The following is a 26426-nucleotide window of genomic DNA, read 5'->3' as shown; positions in this document are numbered from 1 at the left end:
CTCATGGGTTCTATCTGAATCACCCCTCCCCCCACCCTTTCCCCAGCGAACTCTTAGATGGAGGAAATGAGACAAAGTAGGTGGCTGTGTGGTGATCTAGATTTTCTTATATAAGCAAAACCAACACCAGAGTGCTGAGGTAAGGGTTTTTTTCCGAAAAGGCTACATGTGGGCAAGATAGATCTACGGGCGAATGAGCTCAGCTGTCAGCTTGATGGCATAAAGATATGTTCTCTCCTCACCATGAGGAGGCCAGACGGGTCTTGGGGCCCTCGTGTGGGTGGATGAGGAAAGTGTGGTGGAGGGGAGCACACTGCCCCGAGACACTGAATCATAGGACTGTTGGAGGAGAAGGCAGGAGAAAGGAAATGCAAGGAAATCATTGGGCCTTCATGGTGTTAGTCTACCATGGGTGACTTTCTATGTTATTTAGTTTGGCATTAAGCAATCTCACAAATTGCACACTTTCCCAAGGTGAGTCGGGATTTGTGCAAAAATCTTAGTAAAGAGTGATCCCTTTGCTGTTTTCTGATGACCCGTGGGCCTTCCCAGTGGAATGCACCCTGGTGGCTGGGAGACACAGTTACAGTTCTCATTTCCTTGCCAACCAGCAGAGTGACCTTGGACAAGTCACTTGGCCTCTCTGTGCCTCTGTGAGCCCATTGCTAAGTCACATAGAAACAGTCATCCTACTTCTCTCAGAGGGATATCATAAGAATAAAGAGAAATTATAGAAAGATTTCCATCCTTGAGCAAAAAAACAAATTATAATGTCCTTTTATTGGTCAATAATTACAACTTTTCTTGAATGAGATCCAAGAATCCTCTGAATTCTGCTCCTTTTAAAACTCTTGTCAGGACCCCCTTCAGCAGTATTTGTCATATTGAATTAAAACTAACGGTGTATACCATTTCCCGTGTTAGATACCTCAAGCTCATGTCTCTTTATCCCCGTAGGCTAGTATAGGGGATTGGCACATTTTGAATTAGACTGAACTGAACAAGGTCCTAGGATCTGTTTGCTCAGTGTTTTCGCAAAGATGCTCCCTGAGGAAAGCTAAATTGAAGAGAGCAAGTTGGTGCAGGAGGTGAGAGGTCCCTCGCTTACCACAGAGACTACGATAAGCATCTCTTTACTGTTAGACACCTACCTCTTCTTCTGAACAGAAGTATTACCACTTGGCCAATCAGGATGACACCAATAATGCCTCCTAAGAGCAGCCCAACATGCAGCCCCCATTGTCTTGGTACTGAAAAAAAAAGGCAAAGGACGGTCTCAGATGTGCTGTGAGTGTGAGGACATCCTGCACAGACATGGGGAGGGTGAACTCGAGCCTCACGCTCTCTTTCTACGTTTTCTCTCAAGGAAGACGTCTGTTTTCTGCGTTTTCGAGATCAGCGTTAAGCCATGGAAGATTTCCACATCGGTTTTCTTACCCTCATTTCTCTCACCATATTTGGCTTTCACAGTCCTAGTTTCTGTAAAGATTTTTCCCCCTACTCAAATGCGTTATTTCTACTTCCATCGCCACATCCCATGTCTAAAATCAAACTTATCTTCATTTTTCTTAAGTCAACCTTTCTGGCCCATTTCTCTATTTTAAAATCTCGAATGTGGCTGTGTCCATTTTGGTAAAGAGAACATGGCGGCTGCATGTGCTGTCCCCATTCTCATGAGAATTCTGAGAGGAGAAAGACCTATGTGTTTATTTTGTGTGTTTTTTGTTTGTTTTTTTTTAAAGAAACATACTAGTGCTTTTATTGTCCATCCATGCAAATAACTGTATTGAACCCACTAGGCCTGACATCCCCATGTTTAATATTTGCTCCTATCACCCAGGTTCAAAATCACAGAGTCAAGTTTTTTTTTGTTTGTTTGTTTGTTTTTAATATATTCTATTGATTTTTTACAGAGAGGAAGGGAGAGAGATAGAGAGTTAGAAACGTTGATGAGAGAGAAACATCGACCAGTTGCCTCTTGCACACTCCCTTGACCGGAATCGAACCCGCAGACCGACGCTCTACCACTGAGCCAAACCGGTTTCGGCAGAGTCAAGTTTTATTGCTTTTTCTCCTTTACCCATGTTATCAAATCCTTCTGAACCGGAAGCAGCATTTTGGAAAATAGTGATTGAGACCCGTTGCCTCAGTAAACAAGACATTCAGCTCAATTAAATAACAGAATATTCTGCCGAAACCGGTTTGGCTCAATGGATAGAGCGTCGGCTTGGGGACTGAAGGAACCCGAGTTCGATTCTGGTCAAGGGCATGTACCTTGGTTGCGGGCATATCCCCAGTAGGGGGTGTGCAAGAGGCAGCTGATCGATGACTCTCTCTCATCGATGTTTCTAACTCTCTATCTCTCTCCCTTCCTCTCTGTACAAAATCAATAAAATATATTTTTTAAAAAATAAAATAAATAAATAACAGAATATTCTGAGCATTTACAACAGGTCAGACACTTCTTTTAGTAAATCATCTGTATTAATCATTTAATCCTCACAACAATCCTACTCTCATTACTCCCATCTTGTGGATAAGAAAGCCGGTGTGGAGATACCCAGGAACTAGAGCTTGGTCCAGGAGTAGAAACATGGCAGCATATTGAAGAGAGATCTCTTGGGGTGTCAAAGAGAATTATGGACTTGTGTAAGTTACCCCGAGGTAATGAACAGTGGGGGCCGACTTGAAGCATGGGGTTCTACATAAAGCAATAGCGTTAAGGTTCTAAGTAGTATACTACCAGGTGCTAACATTAATGTGCAAGCGTAACTTCTCAGGAGGATTGTGGGATGAGCCTGCTGCTGCACATGTGATGAGTTTGTTGGGAAGAAGTTGAAAGGAAGGAATAGTTAGATAGCAAATGAACAACTCAGGTATCTACAGAGTTGATTAAAGATACAGACTGGAGTCTCAACGAGTTGAGAAAAGGCATTCCACTGAGATCCACGTGGCCCTTCCACCTGACAGCTACCCAAAAGTTGCCTCCTGATTTTGAAAAGATTCTCTCTCTCTCTCCTTTTAAAAATATATTTTATTGATTTTTTTTATGGAGAGGAAGGGAGAGGAATAGAGAGTTAGAAACATTGATGAGAGAGAAATATTGATCAACTGCCTCCTACAAATCACCTCTCTCCTCCCCCCCCCCCCCCACTGGGGGTGTGCCCGCAACCAAGGTACATGCCCTTGACCAGAATCGAACCTGGGACCCTTCAGTCCACAGGCTGATGCTCTATCCACTGAGCTAAGCCGGTCTGGCTCTCTTTTTCTTCCTAGGTCTTTCAGACAGCAAGTCATCCCAAGGAATCTCATCGAACTGGCTTTGAAAACATCTTGATTATAGATTCTCTTCCCCAAATTAAATACATTTTAACCCTCCCAGATACCAACGTCAGTACAGTCAGAAGACTTGATAAAAAAGCTAGGGGACAAACAGAAAGATGCAGTAAAATGCCTGACTTTAGATAAAGCATAAAATTTGAGCGTGGGCTCACTTCTGAGGCTGGAGTTGCTCTGTGAGCGGCTCCACTCTGAAGGACTACTCTGAATGGCTTACGATTGCTGAGAACCCTCTATGCATGCAGGTGTGTGTGTGTGTGTGGTATTGAATTAGTAGGAGATTGATTATTCAGGGCTTATGTTGCCAACACCAGGGACCTGTGGAGAAACCTCCTAAATCCCATGATAAGAAACAGAGGCAGCAGCCCACGCACCACCATGCCTCCTGAGCCCACGGAGCTGACCTGCAAATTCTTATAGTAGCCCTTCATATTTTGAGACTATTTCCTCTTTTGCTTTCCCTCATGTATTTGGGGACCTTCTAAAACTATAGTTAATTTAAGAACAAACACTATTTAAACTATGTTAAAACATGATGTCTCTCAAATTTCATTTGAGATAAAAATAAATAAAACAAACAAAGTGGTGCCTCTCAAACCAGAAAATAGCGGATGACAAACTGCATCAGTAACACCTGCCAACTGAGCCTTTCTCCTGGGGCCGCTGACAGCGCTGCCACCACCCACTCCTGTAAGCTAACAATGACCGGGGCGCATTACTGAGGCCCAGAGGATATAACACTCCAGCCTGCTCTTTCTTCTCCTTTTTATTTTTATTTTTTGACTTCTAAATTTAAAAAAATTCAAATTAGTTTACTTTCAATATTATTTTCTATTGGTTTCAGGTGTGCAGCATCATGGTTAGAAGATCGCATCCTCTACAAAGTGTTACCTCAGATAGGGCCAGGCAGGCTGGGGGGAGGGGGAGAGTCCTCAGGCTGGCTGGCCCTGCCCCCTGGTCCAACTCTCAGTGGAGGGGATGATTTGCATATTACCCTCTTATTACATAGGATTAGTGACTATAGTCCCTATCCTGTACTTTACATCCCCATGACTAGTTTGTAACTGCCAGTTTGTGACTCTTAATCCCTTCACCTCTTTCACCCAGCCCCCCAAACCCGTCTCCTCTTTCTTTTTCGGGGTCTTAGGAAGATGAAAGTTATCTGCTACCCCTTGTCCTATGACCAGCTTCTGCCAGTCTAGCCAGATGTGAGAGGCAACCTGGCCATAGTCCTGAAAGAGATTTCATAGGTCTTCACTTTTCTCTTAGTCTTTAGATACGAAGTGATATGAATCTGCTGGAGTATTTAAGGTACAGAACCACAGGCTTTTTTAACTTTAAAAGAACTATCCTGCTTATCTCACCTGACCCCCTAATTTGGTGTTGAGAAAACGGAAACTCAGACAAGTGTACCTAGAGTCACAGAAGAAGTTGACGGCAGCTTGGTTGGTGTGAGCGTTGAGCGTCGACCTATGAACCAGGAGGTCATGGTTTGATTCCCAGTCAGGGCACATGCCTGAGTTGCAGGCTCAATCCCCAGGAAGGGCCGTTCAGGAGACAGCCAACCAATGATTCTCTCTCATCACTGATGTTTCTATCTCTCTCTCCCTCTCCCTTTCTCTCTGAAATCAATAAAAAAAAACTAAACATATATTTAAAAAACAAATTGATGGCAGAGCTGGACGAGAGTTTGTGGTGTGTGTTTCAGCAGCAGCAGGCTGGAATGCCTGGGAGACCTCATGAAACAAAAGCACTCTGAGAGGCCAACTCACCCCTTCACCATCTTCTAAGCAACACCTGCCCATTCCTACCCCCCAGAGCCCTTTTCCCTCCTCTTCCCCTACTGGGCCTTCCAGCTGTCTACCTGGCCTGCCCAGCCTTGACTTCCAGGCCAGTCTTACTGCCTCCGTGTCCCATTGCCTGGCCATTCTACTTCCCAATTCCCCCTTTACCTGGAACCCGGCAGCACCTGGGTTTATGTCATGCCTCTTAGAACCTGAGCTGTGACATGATCTTTGCTGTGGAGGCCATTTTCGGTGAAGGCTGTTGAAGCCAGACAGATGAATTCAAATTCTAGGTCCACCACCTCCTGGCTCTGTGGCCCGAGAGGCTGCTCACACCTCTGGGGCCTCACTTTTCTCAGCTGCAGACTGCACAGCCTTGTTCTGATAAACCCAGAGCAGTGACTGCGACTCAGCATGTGGAGATAAACGTTAACTTTCCACTCGCCTCAATTCCCCAACTGGCTGCTAATGTCAGTGGTTGGCAAACTGCGGCTCTCGAGCCACATGCGGCTCTTTGGCCCCTTGAGTTTTTGGCAGAGGCCAGCTTAGGAGTACCCTAATTAAGTTCATAACAATGTACCTACCTATATAGTTTAAATTTAAAAATTTTGGCTCTCAAAAGAAATTTCAATTGTTGTACTGTTGATATTTGGCTCTCTCTCTTTTTTTTTTATTTAATATATTTTATTGATTTTTAACAGAGAGAAAGGGAGAGAGATAGAGAGCTAGAAATGTCGATGAGAGAGAAACATCGACCAGCTGCCTCTTGCACACCCCCTACCGGGGATGTGCCCGCAACCAATGTACATGCCCTTGACCGGAATCGAACCTGGGACCTTTCAGTCCGCAGACCAACGCTCTACCACTGAGCCAAACCGGCTTCGGCGATATTTGGCTCTCTTGACTAATGAGTTTGCTGATCAATGTGCTAGATTCTTGGGGGCCAGAGACCATCTCTTTAGACTGAAACCTTGATATAATGGACTAATTTGGGTAATAAAGTAGGTTTTCCAAATGCGTATTAAAAAATTGACAAATTAGTTAATTTACCTATTTTTACTCATGTAGACATATTTGTGTAATTCAAGTTAAGAATGTGTGAAAAGTTTAATTTCACAGAAGAGTTTTCTATATGGATTAATGCAATTTTAAATTTACACTGAATAGGTCTAGTAAACGTGTGCATGCACCATTCATAACAAAATGCAGTTATTTTTCACAATTTTTGTAAAAAAAAGTGGTGTTTTTTTTTCAACTAACATGTGGCCTATTCACAAAAAATTGTTAAAAATAACTGCATTCATAACAAAAATCTCCTGTAATTTCATTGTAAACAAATCTTGGCTAAAAGCATTTAAAAATTAGCAGTGTGTTTCTTTTCATATATGACATACAGACTGAAAATGTTGTCCATTGAATCTGAAGTGCATTAAATCTAGGTCCCCAAGCTACTTCTTTTGCCATTCTCTCAGCACTGGCACATACCCCTCGGGAACTTCCTGCTGGTTGATTAGAGAACAAGGAAGGAGGTTTGATTTCAAGTCAGAGGCGTTCCTTCACTGATATCCAGCGATGCTCCGGCCCCACCCCAGTGTTTGCTGATAACTTCAGTTACTGCTCAGTCTAGCAGGCCCAGCTATACTTCACTTGGTGCTCCTCTATTGCATGTGACTATCTAATTATGAAATTTATATGGAAACGAAATGCCGGGGACTCTGTGCCCTCGGGAATTTGGGTGAAGATAGACAAAATGCTATTTTTATGGCTTATGGTCAGGCTTCCCAAAGTTTCTGTTATTTCTGGCAAATTTGGGTGAAGATAGACAAATTTTCCAAGTCTTTACTTCTGCAGCTCCATGTGCTCTGGGCTAAGCTATTCTGGATACCTTCATCTGTTTACACACACACACACACCCAAAACTAAAACTGAAACTCTACACTAAGAATTTTGTGGGGTTGATCCTTCTACTGCAGACTTGGAAGTCACAGGGTGCAGACTCCATTATGAACCTGGCAGCCTTCCCCAATCGGACAGGCTCAGACCTTTTCTTTCACTTCCTTCATCTATCATACATAGCAATGTCTTCCCCCTCTCTCACACCAAACCATTCCATCCACATTCTTTGGGGGCAGGGGGTGTCTCATCTAGCATTTATGCAGGTACTCTTCTAAACAAACACTGTTCTCTTCCAAAGAGGAATTCTAGTAGCCATTTCTTTAATATGATAGTCTTCTACCTAGCAAGCTACCTAGATTGCCAATGACTGAAAGTAGACTCTGTACCTTATGATTTATTTACATCTTCCATTCCATCTGATATAATGTAGGGCAGGGGTGGGGGCATACAATATATGTGTGATGAACTAAATTAAATTAGAGGCCACAGAAAAAATCTGGGAGAAGCCTGGCAGGTGCCTTTTTATTAAAAATTATCAGAAAGCCTCGGGAAGAATGTGGTGTCGCCTCCCGAATGGCCCAGGGTAGAGATAGGAGGGGACGAGCATGGATAGGTGTGACCATGACCACATGGAACCGGAGGAAGCTATGTGTCTATGTTGTCAGCACCACCTGTGTTCCCATTTTCAAACCACCATTTCCTGAGGCAGAAACTCCAGCTCTAACTCTTTTTTTGCTCAGAAATGGAGCGAGGCCTCTCAGGATGTTGATGCTCAGAAATCAGACCCAGGTTGTTCAGGGTCCACAGGCCTTATTCTTCATTCACAAAGGAACCATATTCAGAATTCTTAAACAGCGGGTTTGGTACATTCCAGCAGCCTCTTAGAGAGAGCAGAGCAGGCTGACCGAGAACCCCTGTGCCATGAAGGATTTATGAAGGGTACTTGGCACGAGTCTCCACCTTTCGGTCCTCTATCCTATTGGCTGTGGCTGAAAGTTGGCCTTCAGCCATGTTCCCAGGAAAATGCTGAAAGGCCTTCCCCCCAAACTCTGGAGGTGTGCTTCCACAGAAACACAAACGCTCCTCCTCTCCTCAGGTCCCCACACCATAATCTTTAAGTGAGATAAACAAGAAAATAAAAACGAATCCGAGAAACAAAGGTGCCTTGTAGTTCACCCCAGGAGCTGCTGCGATGCTAGTGTAACGGTCTGAGGATGCCAGATCTCCTTCCTGCCTTTCATGTGGTTCTGTCAGCAAGGCTGCCTGCACCATGCACATCGACTCAGAGAAGTCAACCATCTTCAAGAGATGTCTTCTTGTCGGTGGCGGTTTCCACTCAGAACTGGGGGTGGGGGAAGGGTGCTTACAGAGCATATGCTAAGTTAAGATCTGAGACCATCCAAATAAAAAATTTTACGGAGTTCACAGCTTCCCCCAAAACTCCTGACACCTGCCTGTCCCACCCGGCATCGTGTTGCCGAGGCTTCAGTTGTCATTCCCCGCCCCCCTCCCATGGACAAGTTTTGCCTTGTCATTTGACTGCCCAGGTAAGGACTATGTTTCTCAGCTTCCTTTCTAGCAGGTGTGGCCTTGTGACAAGGCTCTGGTCCAGGAGAGATGCCCAGGCTCCACCCTTCCACCATTGTTGCCATGGTGTTTGGACTAGGAGGAACGTGAGGGACCTGACCTATGCGTGAAACATCCAGGTGACCTTGACAATGGGAGCTCTCTGTTGGAAGACATGGCCCTGGTAGAAAGGGAGAGCCCTGGGAGCTCACTGGCAGGTGTCAGCTTTTTCTGCTGCCGAGCTAACCTAGACTTGCTGAGCCAGCTCTTTGCCAATCTGCCGAAAAGGGTCTTCTTTTCCAGATAAGCATTTCCTTTAGCTGGATTATGTAAGTTTTGTTACTCATGGCAGCATCATAGACACAGCTATGTCAGAGCACAGTACTGAAGGATGACACTGTTCAGTGTTGACCACATCAACATGCTTTGTGTGACACAGTCAGAGTGCTTGGTAGCACACCAGGACTTGGACTTTGCAACAAAGACCCCTCAGAATGATAGACATTAAGAAGTTTCTTACCATAAAACACTGAGATGGTAATTGGAATAAGGATGACTATATCACTGCACCTGGACAAATGTCACTAGAAAAACAGATCCGAGGGACAAATATGTTCTCTGCTGTTTAGCTTCAGTGATGGCATCATGCTTGGTCTCCTTACAATATTAACATTTGGAATTTTTCCATAACGAAAGTGAAAAATGCCTTAAAATTACTGTACTCATTATAGATGCTGAAGGGACCTTCATACCCCATCACTTCATCCCAGGTCTGAAGTCTGTTAAACTGCTGCTGCTTTGGTTCGGGCCTCACCATGTCTTGATGGGTTGCTGCAATAATGGCCCCTCCCCCCTAACTAATTTCTTTCTTCTTCCTCTTCCCTGCCCCAGTCTGTTCTCCACATCACGGAATTTTTTCTCTGAAATGCAAACCTGATCATGTTACTCTTCTCTACCCAACTCTTTGTTCCCTTTGCTTACAGAATAATTCAGAACAAGACCCAGCTGTATCTGCTTTTCCCTCTGCCAACGTCTTTTTTTTCTTTCTTTCTTTTTTTTTTTTTTCAAATCTGCGTGGGTAATTTATATTTATTTTTCAAACCCAGTTTGTCACATCCCCTGTGGTGCTCCTTTCATTTTCCTGAGACGGCGATAATCATTCCCGCCTCTTTGCTATCTTACCCATATCTCTGTTTTTGCACCTCTCACCCTGTACAATCCAGGATAATTAGTTACATCCAGAGCTATCTCCCTCCTTAAGGACCTAGCACAATGCCGGAACATAGTAGAGTCTCAATAAATGTTTTGTCGAACTAAGCACAGTATTTTAAGAATTAGTAGGATTCATTTGCAAACACAAATCAACGAATTAATAAAACTTTTTTTTGGTTTGTATTTGGTCAACCTGGTGCATTGGGAACAGCATGTGGGAGCTGGTTCTGACATGCTGTAGTTCCCTGTCCCTACAGGCAGGGAAGGGGAATCCCTGCTTGTGTTATGGATTGAATTGTGTTTCCCCAAAAGTGCACATGCTGAAGTCCTTGAAATGTGACTTCATTTGGAGACATAGTCTTTTTTTTTCTTCTTCTTTTTTTTTTTTTTTTGAGACATAGTCTTTATAGAATTAATCAAGTTAAAATTAAGCCATTGGGGTGGTGTTATGGGTTGAATTGTGTATGTTGAAGCTCTAGCCTCCCAGTACCCCAGAATGTGACTGTATTTGGAGATAGGGTTTTAAAAGAGGTGAAGATGTTCAAATGAGGCCAGTAGGATGGGCCCGAAGCCAATTGTATGAGTGTTCTTTAAAAAAAAATTTTTTTTTTTTTTTTATTGATTTCAGAGAGGAAGGAAGAGGGAGAGATAGAAACAACAGTGATGAGAGAGAATCATTGATTGGCTGCTTCCTGCATGCCCCCCACTGGAGATTGAGCCTGCAACCTGGGCATGTGCCCTTGACTGGGACCCTTCAGTCTGCAGGTTGATGCTCTATCCACTGAGCCAAACCAGCTAGGGCAGTGCTAGTGTTCTTATAAAAAGAGGAATTGGACACCCAAAGAGAGACCTGGGATGCGCACCCACAGAGGAAAGACCAGGTAAAGACATAGCAAGAAGGCAGCTGTTTGGAAGCCAAGGAGAGGAAGGCCCCCAGTAGGCAGCCGGAAGGCCCAATTGGCCATGATTGCTGTCTAGGACTAGAGACTCAACCTGTGCATGAATTTCATGCACCAGGCCTCTAGAGTTCTTACAATGAGGGGAAATTAGAACAGAGATATGCATGGAGGGAAGACAATGTAAAGAGACATCAGAAGCCAGCCAGCTCTTAGCCCAGGAGGGAGCTCTGCAACAGATCCTTCCCTAACAGCCTCAGAAAGGGACCAACTGTGCCAACACCTCGATCTTGGACTTGCAGCCTCCAGAACGGTGAGACCATGCATTCCTACTGGTTAAGCCACCAGGTTGTGGTACATTGTTCCGGCCGCCATAGCAAACTAATACCCCTTCACCTTTGTAACCCTTATGAGCATTTCTGATTAATGTACATACCAACTGAATTAGAATATCAACTCTAGAATGACCTTCACTAGCTCACCCTTTGCATTTCACAGATGATAAATCAGAGCCCCAAGAAAGCGAAATGTCCCGAAGTTCTCTGGGATTGAGCTGCGATCCGGACAGGGTTTTTCCCGTGGTGCCTTACTTCTGCTCTGCCTGCCTCTCCACCGCTTCCAGGAACCTGCTTCATACTCAACAAATCTGGTTCAGGCCAGTGTATACGTGGTCCTCAAACTAGCTTAGATGGGTAAGAGCATCTTGACGTTCTTTTGGACTGTCCCTGGTCAAGGGCCTGAGTAAAAGCTCGATGGCCTGCCATTACTTTGGAATGCACTAAAATTCCTATTCAACCACATCGAGAACCGTGAAAAGAGCTCTTCCCCTTTTTTTGAGATGGGCCAAAGAGGACTGCTGTGACCAGAGAGGGCTGGGCAGGGTTCAGAGCCGCTGCTTCCTCGGCCCCGAGGAGAAACAGCAACACATTTACTGTCATTTATCAGGCATTCTACATGTATGATTTCTTCCACTAGTACCTGTGAGGGTTCCAGGGACAGACAGCTCAGCTCTGTCCCTTGCTCTGTGTGATCTTTTTATACTTTTATTTCCTCATCTGTAAATTGGGAATGCTAGCACTGCTTGGCTGCTGTGAGGATGAAGTAGGATGCTACATAACTGGCATATAGTACACAGTGAAGACCTGTCAGTTATTATTTCAGAGGAAGAATCTAAGTCTTGGTTAAGTGATTTAACTTTGTAGGCAAAAAGGGCAGGCAGGGTTGGATCTGGGACCTCTGGGGCCATGTCCTGTAAACTCTGCTGTCCTGGTCCCACTGGCACATTCTGAATGACTGTGGCCAGGGAGAGGGGCCTGAACTGGGAGACAGCCTCTGAGTGTAGTTTGTGGGCAAGATGGACAAGCAGTCAGACACATTTCTCGGTGGGCAGATGACTGACTCACCATGAATGGTTGAGGAGGCAACACGTGGTGGGTTCAGTTTACCAAGGAACCGGACTGGTGGCCAGGTGGGATTTTCCCAGCAGTTCATGTGGGAATACCCAGGTGAGTCTCTAACCGGAGGTGCTATCATGAAGTGCACACAATGGCTGGCTTTCCCTGTCTCTCCATCCCTGGTCATTTGGAAATCCTTCCACATAAACTGCAAACCTCCTGTGGGAGGAGTCTCCTTGGAGACTCCCAGGGGATGCCCAGAGGGCATAAGTAATGCCTTGCAAGGCCAGCACCCTGGTTCTCTGTCCCCGAGACAGGGACACAACGTATGTTGGTGAAAAGAGTCACCAACTCCCAGCTACCTTCTTCCCAACTCCCAGTGCTCAGGTGGGCTTGCTTCATCAGCCCTCCATTTCTTTAGAAAACAGAATAATGATGCCTTTCCTTCTAGGGAGAGAGCAATCGGAAGATCTAGGTTTGGGTGCTGACTCTGCCATTTGTAACTTGAAGAAACATGAGAAAGGTAATGAGCTTCAAGTGCCTCGTCTGCAAAATGAGGATAATGCTGCAAGGTTCTTGTGAGGATCAGAAGAGACCATGGGACGTGCCTTTGCAATGATGCAGTGCAGACCATTTATCATTATTCCGATGCTTCCCAGTCCAGGTCTTCCTCAGAGAGCTGACTCTCAGAATCCTCTCACCCACTATGGGATCCACAGTCAATTCCATAAAAGTGGTCCTTCATTACTTTCCGATTTTCATTATTGAGCAAAGGTTTATTTCTTATCTTTATAACACGTTTTTGGAGAGCAGATCACGTGTCATATGTATTCCCAATTTCCTACAGCCTAGGTTAGTGGTCGGCAAACTCATTAGTCAACAGAGCCAAATATCAACAGAACAACGACTGAAATTTCTTTTGAGAGCCAAATTTTTTAAACTTAAACTATATAGGTAGGTACATTGCTATGAACTTAATTAGGTACTCCTAAGCTGGCCTTTGCTAAAACCTCAAGGGTCCAAAGAGCCGCATGTGGCTCTCAAGCCACAGTTTGCCGACCACTGGCCCAGGTGATCCATAAGTACTTACTGATGGTATAGAACTGTCCCACCATTGGTGGGGCAGGGATGTGGGAGTCAGGACCTGCCACCTGAACCCCCTCACCCAGCCACCTCAGCTGACTGGAGCCAACGTGAGCGGAGAGAAGAAGAATCATGACTTGGAGACCGGGGCTCTAGGTCTGCCGCCATCATTGCTCATTGATTTCCTCAACTGTGAACTGAGGGTCATCATGCCACCCTGGTCATGATGGGCATAGAGCATTCCTTGAGTAATGGGAGGCTTTTATAAACTAGAGAAAAAAATGTAGTGTTGCCACCCAGGCAAAGGCCGAGGCTATAGAAGCAGAGAGATTGGTCCAGGTGGGACTGAGCCCATAGCATTGAGGTTGTGCACAAGCCACCACTCACCTGGGGAAGAGGAGCTGCAGCTGGACCACGGGGTGAAGGTCTGGGAACGGTTGCTGATGGGGTTGCTCGCGGAGCAGATGTACTTATCGTCAGCATGCTGAGGGCCGAGGGTGAGGTACAGAGGGTGGGAGCCATTGTCTACACTCAGCGGGTAGGTGCCTGCCTCCGTGCTCCAGCTGTAAACCACGTAGTCCCCCTTCTCCACCGTGCAGGCCAGCACCACGCTGCAGTTTCCATTCTCCAGGGTCCGGTTCAGCACCGTAATTTCTGGAGCGGAGACCTGCTCTGTCATGAGGGGAGAAAGAGAGTCATCACTGTCATGAGCCCCCTGAAATTCTGACTTGATATTTTTATCAGAAGAAAATGCAGCCTCGTGCCATGTTCCCTCCCAGTGGGTCTGCATGTGTGACTTATTTCTAGTAGGGACCTACAGCTCTGCACCATCCCTCTCTCCCCACATACTCCTTGCCTGGACCACCTTGGGATAAAATAGAGAAGAAAAAAAACAAAACTGTCTTTCAGTCGACCCCCTGGCCTTCCCTGATGTTTCTGATCTAGGTTGCTCTGTATGCTATCTGTGGAGTTTGCTGTTAATAAATCCCCCACAGGTTTAATTGTCATTGGCCAAAGTATCTCCTCCAAGACCTAAAAGAATGACTTTTCAATGGTAGAATTTTAATGTGTGTGTGTGTGTGTGTGTGTGTGTGTGTGTGTGTGTCCAGTGCTTTAGAATGTCTGAAGTAGAGGCCTCATTGATCTATCTCACTCTAAATGTCTTGCAATTGGCAAGGGAAAGGATAATGTTTTATTTATTTAGCAACTACTGTAGGACAGGCACAATGCTGACAATTCACATTCATCACATTCTTTAATCTTCTTAAAAGCTTCCTTAAAATTACAACCCTAGTTATACTTATTCCCATTTTACAGGTGAGGAAACTAAGTCCCAGAGAAGTGGAGTACCTTTATAATGTCACTCAGCTTATAGGCAGCCAAGCTGAGATCTGAAACTAGGTCTGTCAGACTAAAAAAATCCAGCCTCCTCCTTTGAGTTGAGAATATCATGGTTGCAGAGACCATATTTTCCAAGGTAAGAATTTGATCACAAAATGTGACAAGGTGCCACAAAGGCAGGGTGGACTGTTCTGGAATATGCATGATGGATAATCTCCATGCTCACAGCAGCCTGGGCCAGGACCAGCGTGTGACTGATCAGGACTCCCTGGTAGCTGCTGGAGGGCTGTAGAAATTCTGCGTACACTGTTTGGAGGAAAAGGAATTCTAGGGCAGGGGAAGGGTGAGGAGAGTATTTCTGTCTTTCCTGGAGGTACCTGATGATTTCAAAGAAATGCTGAGGATTAGGTGGGGCTTCCTGTCCCATCCTCAGAGATAAGGCAGCCACGGCAAAGATGCAGGATGGCCCTCATGGTGGTAGGATCCATGGGAAGTCAAGGACACTTCTGAGCCTGAGATACCAACTGGGCACCTTTAAGAGGGGCTAGGACTAAAAAGGCTCAGTGAAGCACTGGCCTCAGATTCAGATGAACCTAGGTTCTAGTTTAATTCTGCAGTTAAGTGACTTTATAACCAGAGCTTTTGTGTAAATGAGAAAAAGTTGCCTCTTCCCCCAGGAAAATGCAATGCTTGGCCAGGGCACAGGGCTTGGAGGATGGTGCGGGGGCTGAGTTTCAGCTCTCCTTCTCTCACCACCCACTCAGATGTGTGAAAGCTTGTACAAACCACTTCTCTGGATTTCCGTCCTCTGATATTCAAACTTTTAAAAATCAGGGCGGGAAAAAGCCACCTTTTAAAAATAACGAATTCTTACTTGCAAATTGAGACTCTTGGGGCTCCAGGCCCTCTGGCCCACAGGTAGCTGTGCTCTTTTCCTTTGGTGTTGGGAAGCACGGGACTTGGTCGGAAAGTCTGTATGGATTCTCCCAAAGGTTGGCAGAACCTTGCTGAAAGCGGCAGACCCCGCCTTGACTTTTCCAAACAAGTCTGAGCCCCCAGTGTTTTACTGGAATCTATATTTATACTTCAGACATCCTTGCTTAAACACTGCAGATGCATGTGTTTTTTCAGGGATACTTACCCTGCTGATAGTACCTAGAAGTTAATTTTAGTTCAAGCTGTTGCTACAATAAAAGCCTAAGGAGTCAGGCGAATGAGGCCACCTGGTTCCTTTAGCCAGACAGTCCCTTAGCCCTCTCTTTTGCAGAAATGTGTGTCAGAGTAATCATTCATCTGCCGCTCAGGGTCTGCTGGTCAGTCCTGACACTTTGGGAAAGTGGGGTAAGGGTGACTATGCTAATCATCTATCACCAATGTACAATTCGGACAAGAAAGATTTTTGAACCTAACACTTCCTTCCAAAACACAGCTTAAATACCCCCAGACTAGGCGATCTTTCATGTGCTCTCTATTCTGACTATTGTTTGCCTCTGAGAGAGGCCTTAGATCTTAGGCAAGGGACCGTCTTGGCCCTCCAGTGTGGAGAAGCAACCATTATTTACCATAGAGCTTCAGCTGCAGGCAAAAGCGCTGGACTGAATGTATTTCCTCCAGGGTCATAGTGTACCAGCCCTCATGCTCTTTTTCGCTTTCCAGGATCTCCAGGCTCAAGTTTTCCGGGTAAAACATATAGCCATTTTCCAGGTGGGATGAAGGGCCTCCTTCTGGCAGCTTAAGAGACACGATTTTCTTACTGGACCTGTTTTCCGGTGATTCTGCCTTTGTGATTAATATGTGGATGCTCTTGTTCATACTCTTACTTATCCCATCAGATACCGGGGGCAGCAGCACACTGCTTCCCAACCGCCCAAAGATTGTCGGGCAACCTGTGGCAGGAAGGAGAAGACAGTCCTTTATTATGGGTGCCTTGGAGAATCCCGTGGTGGTCAGGACCCCTGGGAACTCAAGGGAACCTCGGAACCTAAGAGATACAAACTGGGGTCCTTTAAGAGGAGCTGGGATAAGAAAGGCTCAGTAAAGCATTCTAGTTTAATTCTGCAAGGAAGTGACTTTTTATCCAGAGCCTTTGTTTAAATGAGAAAAAGCTGCCTCTTCCCCTCAGGAAATACAATGCTATGCCAGGGCCTGGGGCTTGGTGAGTGATGCGTGGGTCAGGAATGACAGACTAGGCTTTCCAGGCCTTAGTGGTCTATAGAGACTGGCATGAGGGCCCTGCTGGACTTGTAATATTGCAGTGGGAATTTTAAAGTTACTTATTATGGAGCTGTATAGACTCACTAGGACTCTGGGTTTCTTTGACCTGGGAGGGAGTTCTATTAGCTGAGATTTATAGGTAAGGCACCTAAGGCATAGAGAAGGTAAATGACTTTCTGAAAAATCACATAACTGGTAACTGGACTAGAGTCCAGGAATGGTCATTCCTTCACCAGACTTCTCACCAGTATATACACTGAAGGATGGAGAGCAACTGGAAGTGACTCTGAGCTCATGAGCCCAGGAGACCAAGGTTACAAGAGTGCCATTTTAGACAATGGAAATGAGAAAAGTCTGAGGAAGGTGGAGACAGGGAGGTTTTGAGCCCCGTGTGGAAACTGTGGTTTCCTAGCCCTCCAAAACCCTTCAAGACAGTTAATCATGTTGAGGATAAGAAATTATCTTATTTTTCAAAAGAAGTGGAGCTGTCCTGGCCAGTGTGGCTCAATTACTAGTAAAAGGCAATTGCCTGAGTTTCAGGTTTGATTCCCAGGCTGTTCGTTGCACATGTGGGGGGACAACCAATTGATGTGTCTCTCTCACATTGATTCTTCTCTCTCCCCTCCCCCCCTTCCACTTTCTCTAAAAAGAAAAAGAAAAAATCAATGGATGGGGGGCAGGAGCAGTCAGGGAAAGGTTAAGGGGGGTGGCGGGGAGGAGATTCGTGTAATACTTTAAACAATAAAGAATTTGAATACAAAAATAAAAAAATAAAAAATAAATGGAAAAATATTCTCGGGTGAGGATTCACAACAAAAAGCAGAACCAACAATAGCTGTAAAAACCTCAAACCTTTCAAACCAATGTAAAGGATCCCACTGTTGACTATTTAACACATCTTCTCTCCTCAAAGCCACAACCTCAGCTGACGACCTGCTTCTGATTTCGCTGAAGAACAGAAGAGATAAAAAGAGACCTTCCATTAATTAGCACCACCAAGTTAACCTGCCTGCCTGGATGGGTTGCCTGGGCTCCCAGGGAAGGCTACCTCCTTCATGGTGAGCTTCCTCTTCATGGAGCACTCACCTACTTCAAGGCAATTGCCCCACCCTTGCATCATGGGTTTAATTATGATTTGATATATGTGGGTTATTTCCATTATCACAACATGCCAACATGTAATTTTATTAATCTTAAAAAACCACCCCCTGATCCTAGGCCTATCCCCAGCCATTTCCCCATTTCTCTATTTTTCATGATCACAAAGTCCTTTTAAGTGTGTTATCTATTTTCTGTCTCCATTTCCTGATCCACTTTTTTTTTTTTTTTTTTTTTCCTGTACCCACTCCAAACAGGCGTTCTTCCCTACTGCTTACTGGAATCACTCTTGTCCTGGAATCATTCATGACACCAGGTCACTTCCATCCCCCTCTTGCTTCCTCAGGAGCACCTGACACGAGACATCACTCCCTTTTTGAAGCGCCATCTTTCCCTGGCCTCGGGAAGACCACACTCTCCTGATTCTCCATCTATTTTATTGGCTGCTCCTTCCCAGTCTTCTTGCCTGGAACCTTCTGCTCTTAAAAACCTCTACATATTGAAGCATCCCAGGACTCACACTCAGACCTCTTCTTTTTCCCTGGTCACACTCACCCAGGTACACAGTTCAACGTATTTCTGGAATGCTTAGAGACATAGCTCTCACCTTTCACTATACTCCTCAGTATTTAAGGTGCAAAGGCATCTCTAACTTACCAAGTGAACTTGATTTCAAAGCCCCTTCTTCAAACTACTTCACAATTCCCCACAAATTCTCAGACAAAGATACATGAATCCTCCTTGACTGCTTTCTTCCTCATACTCTGCTTTCAGTCTATCAGCAATTCCTGTCGGCTGGGCTCTCAAAATACATGTGGCATCCCAGCTCTTTGAACCTTGTTTGCTTCTATCACCATCATCACTGGCCTGGGCCCCGCCATTGTCTTCCATCTAATCTCCTACATCCATACGATGGACTGGAACTATGCCCAATGTTGTTTCTTCTGCTTTTCAACTTCCAGGGCTTTCTAGCACCCATTGAATAAAAATTCACAGTCCTGTTCTGGCTTCAGAGACTCTGAATAACCCAGCCTTGATGCTGCTCCAACTTCATCTCCTTCCCTCTCTCTCTGCTGTGTGCTCTCTGCACTATGGACATCCTGACTCTGGCTGTTTCTTTACTCAAGAACATTTATGGTTTAGAACTTTTGCACCTCTCTCTGTCTCTGTCTCTTTCTCTCTTTCAGTGCTTCTTTTATACGTCTGGATAGCTCATTCCCTCACTTTATTGTAGGTTTCTGCTAAAACATGATCTTCTCTGTGAGATGTACTCTGACCTCCCTGTCTAAAATAGCATCCCCCCAAAATAAATAAAATAGTGCCCCCCTTCTTGTTGTACTTATCACTATTTTAATATTGCTAGTATATCAACTTTGAAAACAAAATGCTCTCCTTGTTGCTAAGTTGATGTTAGATTGTATATTTGTTTATTTTATTTTTGTCTTTCCCACTAGGATGCAAACTCCTTAAGAGGAAGAATCATATTTTGTTCATTGCTTTGTCCCTAGGACTCACAACAGTGGTTGGCACACACTAGGCTTTTAATAAATGCCTGTTCAATTTATGAACACTGAAAGCCATGTTATCTGACTAAAATTCCTCTTATTCAGTTTTGCCCAATATATAACTGATCTCAATAACGTAACCATAGCTAATGCTCATAAAAGAAGGAGCCCATGACTCAGAGAAAGCATAGATTGTTCTAGCTGATAACAAAAGTCAGAAAAGAGACATAAAATGGTTTGCTTAAGTGATGTAACCACCTTATAAAAGACACAATTAACTTGTGACTAAGACGGTGGTTGGGAAATCGGACAAACGGGCCAAAATGTTCTTGATACCAAACTATCCTGAAATCCTAACGCTGTGAGGGCCCAGGTAACATCAGACTAGAGATAAGAGATTGGGGGGAGGGGGGGGGAGATAGGAAAAAGAAAGCCATCTACGTGGGCCAGCATCACCATTAGAGTGGCTGAGACTCATTAACAAAAAGTGAGAAAGGCAGTTAGGCATTTTAAAAATATATATATTGCTAATATATTAACTCTGAAAACCAAATGCTGTCCTGGTTGTTTAGCTGAGGAATGCTGGTGAGGAATTCTGGTGCTGGTGTTGACGTTTTTACAAAGGTAATTTGAGAAGCATGTTGCCAACACCCTAACGAATGCCTGGCCGTCCAGATAACGTGGCAGGTACAGAACCCGAGAAAGTAACCTCTTGCATCCTGAATGTAAGCTGCTTCATACAAAGGAAGGGTAGAAAATCAGAACCATATGTGCAAGAAGAAATTCCCCGAGGCGTCCCTGAAATTTTGTACAAAATGTTGGGCAGCTCAGCATATGGACATTTTTCTGGGAACACATCCATAAACGTCATCTTTCAAAGGGGCCTGGACTTTGAAACGAGATTAAAAGTCACTCTGTTACCATCTATAGGTTTAGGCCAATTTGGATACGAAGAGAAAAGAAATGAAAACGATTTCCCTTCTCACGCCGTAACCCTCCCCCGTCCCATCCATCTCCTGTGTGCCCCTACCCTCACCTAACCCACCATCCCTGCACCATGGTTACAGTAAAAACTCAGAATTGGTGGAGAGTGGGGAGGAGGGAACCGAGGAGGAGAGAGGGAGTAGAAAAAAAAAATCAAGGAAAGAAAGTAGGAGGGGAAAGTGGAAAAGAAAAGAGGGGGCAGATGAGAAACACAGGCTAAGTGGTTTGGGCACACTCAGTCATGGGAAGTGGAATCAAAACCTGGTTAGGAAGAGACCCTCCCAGCCCACAACCACAAAAGGATGAGGTATCAGCGCTGTGTGTGTGCTTGACGGGGAGCCTTGACATCCTTGCCACCTGGGCATGAGTGGAAAGAAGTGGGGGCTTTAAAGAGGGTGATGCAGGCCTTCGGTGGAGTCCCCGCTCCCGAAGCTGCTGCCTGACGGGCGTTTTCCGGGGGGCCTGTGATTCAGTCATTCCTGTTTACCGGGAGGGTCTGGAAGGAACACGTGTAACTGTCAGCACCAACTCACTTTCCTTCCAGCGTCACTCTACCAGAAACTAGAGTGATTCACAGGGGCCATGGATAGTTTCCTGAAATCAGTAGCATTGAACCAACTCTTTCACCAGACGGGGTTCTGCCTAATGAGACCAGCACCCCCACTCCCACCCCACCCCAACCCCACCCAGTACGGTCACACGCGCTGGTAGCATTCTCCTACAGCACTTCTTTCAGGTAGAGGAGAGGCAGGAGCTACAGAGCCTCATGGTTCCTACAGCAAATCTAGGGTCGGAAGGAAAGGTTAATGTGCCCAAGGCTGCTTTTTCAACTTTAATCCCAGCAGCCGTCCTCTGTTCCAAGTCCTTGGTGCTGCTGGGTCTTTCTGTCCTGGAGAATCTGTACTTGCCACTCCCCAGCCGGAAAGCCTGGTACCACCCTATGTTTGCCTGGCTAGCACCTTCCACCTGCCTCTGCCCTCTGCCCCTCTCCTTCATGTCACTCATCATGCTTTTAACTCTGGTTCAAGGCCCATCATCTTGACCTTGTTAGAAGCTTCTAAGAATAGGGACTGTGATGGTCGTGTTCACTGCTGTGATCCTGACTCACCTGGGACATAGTGGGAGCTCAATAAATCCTTGTAGCCCCAGAATGAAACAGCTGAATGAGCTAAATGAACAAATGACAAGGGTTTAAGTTCTCCTCTCTCCAAAATAAGAACATACTCTCTTCATCTTTAAAACATTCCTGAGAGATGTAAAATGGAGAGAAATGATGGGGACCCTTCTCCCCACTTGCCAGGTGAGGAGATGGAAGTGCCTTAGGTAGGAACCTTAGGTTTCGGGGACAACAGACCATTGGACATTTTCTCTGAACACTCACACATCTCACTTTTACATTAGTGCCGTCACCTAGAGCACTCTTCTCAAGTCCTATAACAATCCAACCTACCAAACATATCCTATATAATAATCCTATATATGCAAATGGACTATCACTCCAACACACAAGATGGCCACCCCCATGTGGTCAAATATGGCCGCCCCCATGCGGACACAAGATGGCCGCAATAAGATGGCCAGCAGGGGAGGACAGTTGTGGGTGATCAGGCCAGCAGGGGAGGGCAGTTGGGAAGGCCTGAAAGGGAGAGCAGTTGGGGGTGATCAGGCCTGCAGGGGAAGGCAGTTAGGGGTGACTGGGATGGCAGGGGAGGGCATTTAGGGGTGACCAGGCCTGCAGGGGAGGGCAGTTGGAGAAGACAGCCCTGCAGGGGAGGGAAGTTGGGGGGAAAAGGCCTGCAGGGGAAGGCATTTGTGGGCAACCAAGCCTGCAGGGGAGGACAGTTCGGGATAACCAGGCCAGCAGTGGAGGGCAGTTAGGGGTGACCAGGCTGGCAGGGGAACGGTTAGGAGGTGATCAGGCTGACAGGCAGAAGCAGTTAGAAGTACGGTGCTTGAGTGTTCAGAGAAAATGGTCAATGGTCTGTTGTCCCCAAAACCTAAGGTTCCTAGCTAAGGCACTTCCATCTCCTCACATTCTAGAAGTGAGGTGTGAGTGAAATTATTCATGGCGAGCAGTTGGGAGCCAGCAGTCCTGAATTGTGAGAGGAATCCCAGATTGGAGAGGTTGCAGGCTGGGCTGAGGAACAACAACCCCCCCCCCCACCCACCATGTACAAATTTCGTGCACTGGGCCTCTAGCACTAGTATATTTGGAAGGACTTGAAAGAAATTGGTAATAGAGTTCCTCCATGAGGGATATGGAAGGGAAATTTGTGTCCATTTTATACCCCATTGTGTTGTCAAAGTTTTGTAGACGTACATGTGATACTCTTGCACTAGACAAACAAGTTAACCAAGTTATTAAATGAAAACTTCCATGATGAAAGAAGTTTCTATCCACTTTACAAATTCTAGATCAAATACTTACATATGCCTTCTACTTCCTTCTATAGTTTTATCCATTTTTTAAAAATATATTTTATTGATTTTTTACAGAGAGGAAGGGAGAGAGATAGAGAGCTAGAAACGTCGATGAGAGAGAGAAACATCGACCAGCTGCCTTTTGCACACCCCCCACTGGGGATGTGCCCGCAACCCAGGTACATGCCCTTGACCGGAATCGAACCTGGGACCTTTCAGTCCACAGACTGATGCTCTACCACTGAGCCAAACAGGTTTTGGCAGTTTTATCCATCTTTTGAAAATTTTTATACTTTGATTCATTTCAATTCAATTCAAGTTGACTCCTATGCTTCAATTATAGATAGCACATTCTCATTTTTACCGTGGGACCTGGATACAAATTTTAGCATTTCCTCCCCTCCCTAAACACAAGTTCATCCAGTTTTATTCATTGAGGCCTCTGGAGTCAGGCTGTGTGACCTCAGAAAAGTTGCTAGACTACTCTGTGCCTCTCTTTCCTCTTTTATAAAAAGTATAATGGTAGCCACAATGAAAAAATATCTCTTAGGGTTGGCCTGAGAATGAGATGGATGATACACATGAGGCACTTAGAACAGTGCCAGGTAGGTAGTCAGCACATGCCATCCTTACTGGGTCCACAGACATGTGTGGAAGAGCTCTCATGGACCAGACTCTGCCAGGCACTGGCAGAGGCTGTGTTTGCTCATTTTGCTCTCCCCACACCTCTCACCATGCCTGGCACATCATGTATTCTAATTACATAGCTGCTGAATGGGACGGTCCAAGGTCAAGCTATGATAAAACAAGTAGCCCTGGTGTTTTGGTTTCCAGTCCAGTGCTGGAGACAGAGATGGTGGTGACATTATTAAAGCTTTTGAGAAATAAAAGTTCCTAGATCTACATCTTGAGATAAAATGGGCCCAAGCTTGTTATATACACAGGGTTGGACCAAGTCTAGAATCCACATTTACTTGTCCCTCACCTCTCCCCTCCCCCCATGTGTGGAGAAGAGGTGGAAAGGGCGTGCATGAAGGAATAAAAAATGCTATTGGGGTAGATTCATCCATTATAACTAATGTGCCACTCGGTGGGGTATGCTGATAATAAGGGAGGCTGCACATGTGTGGCGAGGGCAGGGGTAAGGGGGATGGGGAAATCTCTATATTTCTGCCTCAATTTTTCTAAGAATCCAAAACTACTCTAAAAATAAAGTCTATTTTTTAAAAGTGCCATAGGGGGGATGGAAAATACACTTTACTGAGAGAACGGATGTGAACTTAAACACACACACACACACACACACACACACAAACTATATATATATATATATATATATATATATATATATATATATATATATTTCAGAGAGGAAAGGAGAGGAAGAGAAAGACACATCAACGATGAGAGAGAGTCATTGATTGGTTGCCTCCTGCATTCCCCCTACCGGGGCAAGTTCCCTGACTGGGGGCAGGGGGGGGGGGTGGTAATTAAACCATGACCTCCTGGTTCGATGCTCAACCACTGAGCCACGTGAACTTTTCGATTTTTACAATTCTGACTGGGAATTGGAAGGTGAGCTGGATAGAGATGGGAAGGGAAGAGGGTGCTGATTTTAGAAGAACTGGGCTACTTGGTTGGGTGACTCTGTCATGGCTGATCTGCCCCACTCGCAAAAACACTTCTGTCTGGGTTTTATGGGGTTTCACAGAAGGGCGTGTACTTAAAAATAAAGGCTGTAAAAGTCTCGTGCCTATTTCAGAGAAGACACTGGAAGGAAGGGAGCCACTGCTGATTGGGTAGACACACCCTATGGGGGCTGGGCTGTCTCTAACCAGTGACCTCCACAGTCTTCAGTGGAACAGCTGTCAGCAGCACCTGAGACGTCATGGGCCGGGAGTCAAGCAAGCGTGGAGATCAGAAAGCCCAGCACCCTGTTCAGCCCCTCCCCTCCTCACAGTCACTAAGAGGTGTTCTAAGAGATAGAAGTTAAAAATAGGGTGTGCCCAGGAAGGCCTGGCCCTTCCGGTGGCGGCTCAAAGTGGCTCCGTATAGCTTTCTGGGCCTTGAGCTCAGCTATTCCTCTCCCAGACATCGGGCAGCAAGAGCCACGGGTCTGCCTGATTCTGAGGAAAAGTGGGGCCAGGAAGGTCTTTCAGCCTGGGAGTCGGGCAGAGGGTAGATCTCATTGTGCAGCCCCTCTGGCCTCCCAGGCATGTCTCTGGGATTCTCCGGGAAAAGTCCATAATGGAGTTACCGTCTTGAAAACCCCAAGCACAAAACATGCGGAGCCTCTGGATTCTCCCCCACACACACGTCAGGCTGCCTCCCACACTCTAATCAAAGCCCCAAGGCCTTTAAGCTGAAATGAGACTCTCAGCCCAATACCCAGTGAGCCCAAAGTTCACTTTTTTCTTTCACAAATGCCTTTTCCCACAGCCCGGATGCTACCAAACAGAGAACGCCAGCTAGCCTTCAGAAGGCAAGAAAGACAGGGGCCGAGCCAAGTCCAAGTGCTCAGGTGTGTGTGTGACTGGCCTGAGCCGGCGCTGCCTTGACCACTTACTGGAACCAGAAAACCAGAACTGCTGGCCTCTCCCTCTTGCTGCCTTGAAACCTTCTCTTCCAGGAAAGTGGCCACCAGTAAAACCACACCGTGGTCACTCTGTTCTCAACCAAAGGCCTGGGATTTTCACTTCCACCCTCGCTTCCCATCACAGTCCTCCCTTGTTGTCAGACTGTGTTTCTGACCCCCTGCAGGGCAAGAGTGTGGGAGCATTTTCTCCCAGAACCCCAGATCCCCATCTCAAGCTCTCAGCCTGGGTCTTAGCCAGAAGGACATCCACACAAAACCACCCACTCAACCAGAACTGGCCAGAGCCTGTCACCGGAGAGGCTGGTCTAGAAGGTGACCGTGCCTTGGGCTCAGAGCTCCCATTTTCCTCGGAACCCAGGGGCACAGGACCTCACCACGTTCCTTCCTGTTTAAAAGGGGCTGTTGAAACTCCCAGCTGGTTCCTAAGGAAGAGGCAGCTGAACCACAGCCCCTGGCCACCGCGACTCCTGTTACTCCCCGGGGCTGGCTGGCTCCATTGCAAGTCATACCAGGTCTCCAACCCTGACCCGCATGAGCACTCACCTGTTCCACAGCTCCTTTCAAACGCCAGGGAGAGAAACAGCAGGACGTTCCAGGAGAGAAGCCCCCTGGGATCCATCAGTGAAGAGAAGGAAGGAGCTTGATGACAGGAGCCCGGGCGGCAGCTGCTTGTAAACGGCACGGCAGAAGTGAGCTCTACCAAGCAGTCCTGACTCTGCAAGACTAGATCAGGCACTGACAGGCTTCCTGTCTTAGCGGGACTTTCTGTGTCTTCTGAATTGCTCATTCCTCTCAGGCCTTAAATCACTTTGTTGTTCCCAAGAACTTCGAGTCAGGTGCTTACACCATAAAGCCGGGAAGAAGCTGTGTGGTCATTCTGGCCAAACCCTTGTACAACCGCAGAAATGTGCTCCCCTTATTAGCTGTCTCCAGCAAAGGGGTACCGAGTTTTCTGGGCAGTTCTAACTGGTACCCCTTCCTAGAGTTCAAAGGAAAGGAAGTTTTGTCAGCTCACTCCCAAATTTGGGTAAGGCAGGTCCAAGTGAAACTTGGATGACTGAACTTCATTGAGTGAATGGACCTCTTAATTCTGATTC

At 45.9% G+C, this 26426-nt stretch overlaps 1 protein-coding gene across 1 annotated transcript in view; it reads right to left on the bottom strand.

The window, feature by feature from the left end:
- Nucleotides 1–26048, bottom strand: part of SLAMF1 (signaling lymphocytic activation molecule family member 1) — a 39657-nt gene extending 13609 nt beyond the window's left edge. The window contains exons 1-4 of the mRNA XM_084865920.1: nucleotides 25873–26048; nucleotides 16074–16397; nucleotides 13558–13842; nucleotides 1152–1250 (exon numbers count right to left, since the gene is read on the bottom strand). Of these exons, the coding sequence (XP_084722046.1) occupies nucleotides 1152–1250; nucleotides 13558–13842; nucleotides 16074–16397; nucleotides 25873–25948 (784 nt within the window). The 5' untranslated portion in view covers nucleotides 25949–26048. The remainder of the gene's footprint in view (nucleotides 1–1151; nucleotides 1251–13557; nucleotides 13843–16073; nucleotides 16398–25872) is intronic.
- Between the last annotated feature and the right edge of the window lie 378 nt (nucleotides 26049–26426).

The sequence above is a fragment of the Pipistrellus hanaki genome (genome assembly GCF_964339955.1).
Source record: "Pipistrellus hanaki genome assembly, chromosome: 18".
Lineage (NCBI taxonomy): Eukaryota > Metazoa > Chordata > Mammalia > Chiroptera > Vespertilionidae > Pipistrellus > Pipistrellus hanaki.
Note: the sequence above shows the minus strand (reverse complement) of the source record. Positions and strands in the feature narration are given on the sequence as shown.